The 9,011-nt window shown below is 47.5% G+C and overlaps 2 protein-coding genes across 3 annotated transcripts; both read right to left on the minus strand.

The window, feature by feature from the left end:
• Positions 1–2,271: 2,271 nt before the first annotated feature.
• Positions 2,272–3,241, minus strand: LOC109759199 (putative glutaredoxin-C14). Its single transcript, XM_020318025.4, has one exon. The coding sequence runs from the start codon at positions 3,089–3,091 to the stop codon at positions 2,780–2,782; it is 312 nt and encodes a 103-aa protein (XP_020173614.1). The 5' UTR covers positions 3,092–3,241; the 3' UTR covers positions 2,272–2,779.
• Positions 3,242–4,604: 1,363 nt separating this feature from the next.
• On the minus strand, positions 4,605–8,701 carry LOC109759202 (uncharacterized). Of its 2 annotated transcripts, none has more exons than XM_020318028.3 (4): positions 8,396–8,701; positions 7,475–7,581; positions 6,952–7,235; positions 4,605–4,871 (listed from the first exon to the last, which is right to left on the minus strand). In XM_020318028.3, exons 1-4 carry the CDS (start codon positions 8,586–8,588, stop codon positions 4,859–4,861), a joined length of 597 nt encoding a protein of 198 aa, XP_020173617.1. In that variant the 5' UTR covers positions 8,589–8,701; the 3' UTR covers positions 4,605–4,858. The 2 variants fall into 2 exon arrangements, with proteins under 2 accessions (XP_020173617.1, XP_040245024.1); XM_040389090.2 differs by having other exon boundaries at positions 4,605–4,920.
• Positions 8,702–9,011: the final 310 nt, after the last annotated feature.

The raw sequence follows: 9,011 nt of genomic DNA on the forward strand, positions 1-9,011 counted from the left end.
GATGACGTCAGCATGACGTCAGCAGTCAACAGGGCGTTGACTGGGTCAAACTGACGTGCGGGACCCACCTGTCATTGACTGATTAATTAATTAACTAACAGTTTAATTAGTTTAGTTATTAGATTAGTTTAATTAATCAAAAATTAATTAGGTTAATTAATTCTTTAACTAATTAATTATTTTTAATATATTATTATTATTATTTATATATTTTTAATTCTTTTTTATTTTCGTTCTCAGGGGCGTGGGCCCCTTTTGTCATTGGCTCTGGGGGAGCCTAGCGGTTACGGGCGTGCGGGCGTGCGCCTGAGTCCACCCGGGAAGGGGGGCTACGGGCGCCTGGGCGGGCGCTCGCCCGCAGGGAGTGCGGCAGGGCGAGGCCAGTGGCCAGGGCGGCCGCGGTGGCCGGCCGGCGTGGGGGAAACGGAGTGCGGGACCGGCGACGAGCGGGACCGCGGGCGGTAGGGGAGCCGGGGCGCGGTGGCGCACCAGCAGCAAGGAGACGTCGCAGCGGCAACGGCAGCGCAGCGGCAAAAATAACTAAGCACGAGCAGCAGTAGCACAACGCAGCACATAGAGAGCAGCTAGCAGGGCATCAGCAAAGCAACAGGGCAGTAGCAGCAGCGGCATCATGGGGGGAATATGGGAGGTGCTCACATCGAAGCTCGTGGAGCGCTCGACGAGGGCGAAGAAGCAGCGGTGGCGTCGGATCGACGACGATGACCGGTGGGGCAGAGAGGGGAGACGAGGATGATCCGGCGAGGTAGGGGTCCCGAGCTTGATCCCGTGGGCGAAGACGACGAAGAGGAGGTCGGAGTAGCAGATGGGCACGGTGGTGCGACGAATGGAGGACGGTGGCCGCGGCGGTTCACGACGGCGAGCGGCGGCCAGGCAAGGCGCTTGGGCGCGGGGATGAGCACGTGTGCGGGGTCGCGTGCGAGGCGTTGGAGCCGAGCGAGAGTCGAAGAAGAGGACCAGGGGCGCGGAGGCCCGAGGCGGTCGCCGACGGCCATGGGGATCGGGGCGAGGAGCTCCTCTCCTGTGTGCGTGTGTGTGTGTTGTGTGGTGGCGGCGGGTGAGCGAGACGAGGGGAGAGGTGGGGATCGTGCGGGGAAAGTTGGATGATGGCTAGGGTTATAGGAGGGGTGGCTGGGCAGGGCTAACTTTAGTTAGGTGGCCCAAGTGGCCCATTAGGTTAGGTCCTCCGTTTCTTTTCTTTTACTTTCCCTTTTCTTTTATTTTTTTGTTTATTTATTTCTCTAATATTTAGCCTATAGTTTAGGTACTAAATGATTTTAATAAATGTTGAAACTTTTCCCATAATTACTTTCCGATATTTTGGTGTTGCACAAAAAGTTCGAGGTTAAACGGAAATGTTTGAAATTAGGTTTATAATTAATGGTCACAATAAGTGATGTTTGGCCACTTTAAATTATTTCTAGGGGCAATTTAAAAATCCATTAAATGTTGGTCCTTACATGTTAATTACTTAGTGAATACTTGTAACTCATCGAACATTATTATTACGCCATTTGAAAACTTTAATTATTTGACTTTAATCTAAACTTGAATTTGAATCGGGTCAGGATCAAAGTGAGGTTTAGCAAATTTTTGTGATGACATGGTACCATTAGCGTGCGGTTACTGTAGCTAAATTATCCGGACGTCACACAGTCCCACGGATCGATGACGTGGCATGGCACACGGGTCGATGACGTGGCAGAGGGGCATGGGCCAGGCCTATGCCGTAGGCATACCTCTGCCATAAATAGTATAATGTAAAATATAAAATAAAACTAAATAAACATATGCCGACGGCAAGGCCGTCGGCATAGCTGCGCACACGGAGGTGCAGTCCCATGGATCGATGACGTGGCAGAGGGGCATGGGCCAGGCCTATGCCGACGGCTATGCCGTAGGCATACCTCTGCCATAGATATGCCGACGGCCGCCGTTACCTCCCGTCGGCGTAGTTTCAACGCCGTCAAACGGTCAGCGCTGACCGGGTAGGTGGGCCCGGGCTATGCCGACGGCCTTGCCTATGCCGACGGGCCCCGTAGGCGTATCTCGAACGGTCCCGACGGCCTCGTCTATGCCGATGGCCCCGTCGGCATAGATAGACGTATGCCGACGGCTTTTCTACGCCTACGGCCTGTCCTAGGCCGTTGGGATAGGTCCATCTATGCCGACGCGGGCCGTCGGCATAGATGAGGCCATCGGCGTAAGCAGTTATTCTGGTAGTGGCAAGCCAAAGCCGTACTATTCCCGCTCCACCACATACCTAGTCGCGTCGCCGCCATTGATGTTGCATCCCCCGAACAGCCGCTGGACCATCACCGTACCGGCCAGATCACGCGAGGTGCCGATGCATATGTGACAGAAAATAATTATAGTAAACAATCAGGAGACGATGATAAACTACGATGATCAATATGCAATGCAACTATACACAATTTTTAGGTTAGAGATGTGCGCATATCATTTGATAATGAACTGTTTATACATTTATTTATCAACTAGCTCTTTGAGAAAAGGTTGTGTAGGTTCTTTGAGAAAAGATTGTACACCTGCACAAATAGCGCTGGGATTACAACACGAACATCGCTCGTACGTAAAACTCGCTCCTAGCGAGCTATAAGCCTTGCTATTGTCAGAACAGGATTGAAAAAACCAGTTCGATCGACGCTAACCAGGCCATTAGTTAAGTTACTCTAAGAAAATGCATATACTTGACACTCTTTGACAAAAATTTATTTTCCCAAGTGGCACCTGCATTCCTCTATAGCCAGAGGGCACCTGCATTCCTCAGCATTGGGACCAGCTCGCCGCTGAGATGCATGGACATGACTCTGTTTGTCCCGCCGACAAGCTTCCCGCCGATGAACACCACTGGAACAGACGGGCCTTTCCCGAGCATCTTGAGGAGAGCTCTCTCCATCTCCTTTCCCCTTGGGTCTTGGTCTAGCTCGCGCACCAGTGCATTGACACCCAGGTCGCAGAAGAGCCGCGCCACGGTGTGGCACATGCAACAGGAACTCAGGGTGAAGATCACCACCGCTCGCTCCGACGCCAGCTTCATCACGCGGTCCATCTGCCTTCTAAATAAGTTCTTCTAATGGGTTATGTGTGTACGTGCACGGATCTCTGAGCGTGCTTTGCTTTGAGGTTTGAAGAGGACTTTGAAATGTGATGGAGCCTTGTGTAGCTCTAGCTAGTTGTTGTTGCCTTGTGTTGTGCCAAAGAGGAAACCTGGGTGGTTTGCTAGCACAGGGGTGGCTTCCTTTTATAGAGCTACAAAAGGGTGGTGCTTCTTTGATCTCTCTATGCACTAGCTAGGGTGTCCTTCATGCATGGGTTGGGTTGGAATATCCGGTGCAAGTAAGATCAGGAAGTGTTTGGAACAGACCAGTGTGATCTAGCAGCCATCTTTAACATTGCACAAAGAGCAATTTGGATTTTTCTAGAAAAAAATAAATGAAATCTCCAAGCTAGCATGTCTGGTATTGGCGCCATTGGTTTGTTCAAAAGCATATTGGTTGATATCCAAGAGGAGATGAGAATAGATAATGCACGGGTGGAGCCGTGTTCTGATCAACATGGACCCAAACACGCGACTGGAATAATCCGATCGATTTTCCAAGTGTTGACCTAGCTAGACGGAATCTCGTATATATGCCTATGGAGAGGTCCTGCTTTTGAAATCGAACTATCTATTGGCTGTTTGTTAAGCTTGCACGTACTACATGCAGGCAACTAATCTTCAGGAGAACTAATTAAGACTTGGAAGGAGTGGTCAATCTTAATTGACTCATGCAACTATGGTAATGGGTGATAGAAGGCCACAGATTTAAGATTCACCAGTGCATCGAGTAGAAATCCGGAAAATAAGGAGGTCGGAATATGGACCTCATCATCGATAGTATACTATCTCAAAGCGCCCAAGCCAATGGGATGAAATTTCAGTACGAGAACAGATGAACAACTTGATTTTTGCTGGTTTTTACTTAACAAACTAGGTCACTCTGTTCTACTTATTTGCCCTTTTTCTCGGTGACTCATTTCTACTTAATTGAAAGGCATTGCTCCTGTCAGTTTCATGAAAGTATAGATGAACAGAAGCTTGCAATGGTGAAAACGTGTCAACCTGCGACAACAAGAACCGTATCGACAATGGCGTGGAATGTCGATATGGTACGGCCAATACTTTGCTTGTAAGGAAACCTCAGGCTCGCCTGGTTTCTGGTTAACCGGCGATGGGTCGCCACATGTTCAGAGAATAGCATCGTCGACAGAGCTCTCAATCTCTCATCACTCACACTGCCTTATCTGCAAGCACAGAATATGTCCTACTTGCCTGCTTTTTCTCTCAAGATTTAGCTGCTTGGGCTTTGAGAAACGCCCATCACCGTCATCGGCCTGGCCGTATCAGATATGAGGCGCCGCGACACCGACGACGGTGTCATCCTTGCTTTTTCTTTGACATCCTCACCGAATCGATCCTACTAAAAAGCTCTGCCGAAGCAAGGAAAGCACGGAGAGAGGGAGAGAGAGAGATGTTGCATGTGACACCACACAGTTGCTACATGTATGGTGGTACAAGCATCTGCAGAAAGTCAGATATACATTACCAGGGTGTTTTTCCAAAAAAAAAACTGCAGTTTTAACACATGACGCAAACATCACAGCACTTAAGAATGGAATATATGTCTTGATATAGATATCCTTATCCTCTAGATTTGCCTTGATACTCTTCACCTGGAAAGAAAAGGCTAGTGTTATGTAGTAGCAACCTCCACAGCTAGCTGCTCAAGGATCTTATGGTTCTTCGTCAATTCTTGGCTCCTCACCCTCTCAAGGGCTAGCCTTGGCTCCTGCAAGAAGAATGTGTAGTGCAGCTCTTCAGATGAATCTAGCATGCACCTCACATTGCCCAAAAAAGAGAAACTCTGAAGTTTACATGTGTGGCACGCTGACAGACAGACTGCATTTTATGTACACCTGATTATGTGAGAGATGTACTAGCAAATACTTTTGAAATGCAACTGGAGAGGTGTGGAAGCGCCTAGTGGTACATTTGAAGAGTACTGTGTGTACTTGATTCTGATTCTTTGGCAAATTGACATGTGGATCACAAAGACCTAACCTATGCCAGCCTTGAGGTGCCGACACCTATGAAGATCTTATTCCTTGGCTCTTTATTGTTTGATAAGCCTAGCTAGATTGTTGATTACCTGGCTGAAAACCTAACAACAACCAATATCATCAGATCCAAACATATCACAATCTTTGTTGAAGTAGTAATTTAGTACTGTCCAGCGATGAACTGTGATCTTTTGGTTTTCCGGTGACTGATAGCACGTGAATTATGCCCGAATTGTTGCTAAGTGTGCTGATTTACGTAGTTGCTAGTTTTACGTTGCATGGGTTGAATGGATATGAAGGTTAGGACGTGAGGAAGACAGCTGCGGAGGCAGCCAAATGAGGGGTGACCCGGCGTTTGAGAGGCCGGATTTGCAAGGTGCGGCTGTAGATGCTCTAACAACCTGGGCCTAAAGAGCCTTCCTAAAATCAAGCTCCTGATGAGACAGCGTGCGCTCCTCCTACGCAAGATCCAGCAAATGGATGATTTTGGTAGCCAGCGCAAACTGTAACCACAGGTTACCATAGTTTTAAATAGCGCGCTAAGCCTCTTAGCGGCGGACCTTTTCTAAATGCTATAGCGTGCTATAGCGAGCTATTTAAAATGTTTGTTCATTTGTTTGGATCAAAGTCTCTTAGCGCAAGACCTTCTGTAAATGCTATAGCGTGCTATAGCAGAGCTATAGCGGGCTATTTAAAACAGTGCAGGTTACTGATTGTCTCATTGCTCCATCTCCTGATTGCCTTCACAGTTCTAATGAGTTTAATGTGAAGATTTCAGAGAGCATAAGATCCCCTGACGCAGCCGAGGGGATCCCGCTCTGTCCACTGTCAGGACTATCTGCCGTGAATAGTGGCTCCGAATGACCGAATCGTCCAGAGGCACAAGATCGATTACCTAGTCAATGTGCAGCAAATAGTTGAACTGCAGCAGGGTAAGGTCTCAGAATCCCCGGGGAAACACAAGTCGCCAGAGATCAGGCTCGAGGAAGATGCCTGACGACCAGCTGCTGGAGTGAGTTTGTTAGGATCCATGGCCCAGATCCAAGCGTTGAGGCAAGCCCTTGTCCACCTCCGGACGAAGCAGCACCTCATCCACAAAACGGCGCAAGTTGTCTCCAGGTTGATGGCTTGATGCACACGCGGTGCGCGAATTCCTCCTCACCTGCACCTCCGCAGAGCTCAGGAATGAGATCCTCAGGGCCGATGGCTGTCTTGCGGAGGGCTTGAACTTGCAGTTACATCCTTGGTCTCGCACAAGGGGCGCCACGGCCATCACTGCTACATACAGGGTTAGGATCTGTATCGAGGGCCTACCCCGTCAGGCCATATCTCTTGAGACCTTGGCTGACCTATGCAAGGCTGGATCTCAAGCTATCATACAAATTTTAGTGGCATTCCTAAGAATAGTAGTTAAAAAAGGCACGCCTAGGCTCTAGGCGATAGCAAAACGCCTAGCGCTTAATTGCGCATTAGCTTATGTTTTGGGCAGAAAAGCAAGGCAGTGGCAAAACGTATAATTAGCTCCTAGCGCTTTTTAAAACTCTGCCTAAGATTAGACTGCCCACAGTGCTCTCCGACCCTTAAGCTCCCACTAGACATGGCTACACTCTCCAATCCGGAAGCTCTAACAGAAACATAATGAGGGCCAAGCACCAGTATCTTGACTAGAGATTCCATTGAAATCCAGATATGCATTGCCAAGATGTATAAACTGATGCAACAGAAGTCAACTAATACAAACTTATCACTGCACTGGACTGATTTGTTTTAATTAGTGTGGCATTAGTCTTAGAACATATCATAACTCACTTGTTTGAGCTTTCTAGTGCAGTCTCCAGGAGATGCTCGATCCTGTATTTCATCACAGGCTGCCCGGATCGCGTCCTCTTGAACATCTTCTCCCTAAGCTCCTTTCTCTTCGCTTCAGACTTCTCTCGCTCCTCCTTCTTTGCCTGTATCATCGCATCCCGCTCCTTCTTTGCCTTCTCGTCCTCTAGACGTTTCTTCTCGTACTCCACATTCAAGCTTTGTGAAGTACGCTTCTTCCTCTTATCATGTGGTTTTGGCACATCCGTTGTATCAGCACCTCCTTCCTACAAATGCGAATTGCATCAAGACACAAAAAACTATCTGTACACGTGTAGAACTAACAAGATACAATGTCAAGTTATGGCAAGTCTTGGCTGTGGCCTTGTCCCCTAAAAGCTATTCACATTTTCATTTTCAAAAATAAAGGAGTGCATAAGCCCATCACAACCTCCGCTGTCCACTTTGGTCAAATTATCACTTACAAGATAAAAAAGACTTGGTGGTTGGTACCGAGGAGAATTACCTCAAGGGTTGGAAATTGTGGAGGATAGTTTGACTGATTTTGGTGCTTCTTCGACTTCTTGTACTTGCTAATCACTTTAGCATTCCTGTAGAACTCCTTCTGCTTCTCTGTAAATGAGAGTAATGATTAATACCAAATCAGTTCTGCTGATGGAACATTACTGCAATACAAACCAGATGACAAAGCAGCACATATCATACAGGTATATGATTTGAAATGGTTAAAAAAAAAATCTTTCACAAACAGGTCAAAATTATTTGGCAAGTACCAGAAACAGCTCTTTTATTAAGCAGCAACTACCAGTGCGAATTCAAACATGTTTAAGCACGCTATATGATTTCAGCTATCAGGTAACGGAAACTCATTTGAGTAATACGTTAGTTGCCAAATTGAACATGAGCAATTCTGATAGTAAATTTTCCATGAGAAATCTGTCCACAAGAACAAAAACTTAGCTGAGAATACTGTTCTAGTAAGGTTAATACATCTTCAAGTCTGAACGCCTTTTTCTTTCTCCAATTTCATCAATGTTTCGGAATCATGTAGTTGAACCCTGATGACCATCTTTCCCAGCGCCCTCAGATTACGATGAGCTTTCGTCAATTCATGATCAAACTGCGCTAAGTGAGAACATAGCTAACCAAGGGGACAACATGAGAAGATTTTGTTCCTATGCTCGAAGTCCTAAAACAACAAATTTACTCCTGTGTTTTAGTACGAAATTAGTAGTCCGCATTCAAATTTAATCAAAACCGTCAAGCATTTGGGGACAAGCAAGACAAAATCTTATCCAGCAATCCGGTAGAGGAAACAACTTGGCGAGAAATTATAGCAAAACATTACACGCAACAGACAGACAGACAGACAGGTCGCGTGTGGTTTCTGCACCCGCGTCAGGGCACGAAGGCAGCAGTTACTCACTGATGAGTGCCGGGTTGTAGCCGGTGCTCCTGGACTTGGCGTTGGCGAAGGCCGCGAGGGAGAGCGCCCCGCCGCTGCCTCCCAGCCGCTGCTCATTCCGCTTCTTCCCGTCCCACCTCCCCTTCCCCTTGTTGAACCCTCCTCCGCTGCTGCCCGCCGCCGTCGCGTCATCGCGTGGTGGCGGCCGTTTCATCGTGGGTGATAGTGGTGGTGGTGGTGGGCCGGTGGCTCGTGTGCTCCTTCAAACCCTAGGCGTTCGATCCAGGAACCCAACTGCCCAGGGGAAGAGGAAGAAGAAGAATTATCGTCTTTGGGCCGGCTAGTCTTTGGGCCGGCTACAGTTGCCTATCCGGCCCGGTATGCTTACTTCATTTATATATCCCTCAAATCCCTCAAAAAAAAAAATGTATCCCTCAAAACTGAAATGAAAAAAAAATGTATCCCTCAAAATTTCAGACTTTTACATGGAGATTGGCAAGGTCCTCCCTTTATAGTGGGCAGAAGTGTGTATAAAGAAGAGTCCTGCTATGCAGACGATGCTTATAGTACTTCACATCCAGCCATCCACTCATAGAACAAAGTGCAGCACATCCATCTGATTTTCAATCGTGCATGT

This window comes from Aegilops tauschii, chromosome 5 (assembly GCF_002575655.3).
Source record: "Aegilops tauschii subsp. strangulata cultivar AL8/78 chromosome 5, Aet v6.0, whole genome shotgun sequence".
Taxonomy (NCBI): domain Eukaryota; kingdom Viridiplantae; phylum Streptophyta; class Magnoliopsida; order Poales; family Poaceae; genus Aegilops; species Aegilops tauschii.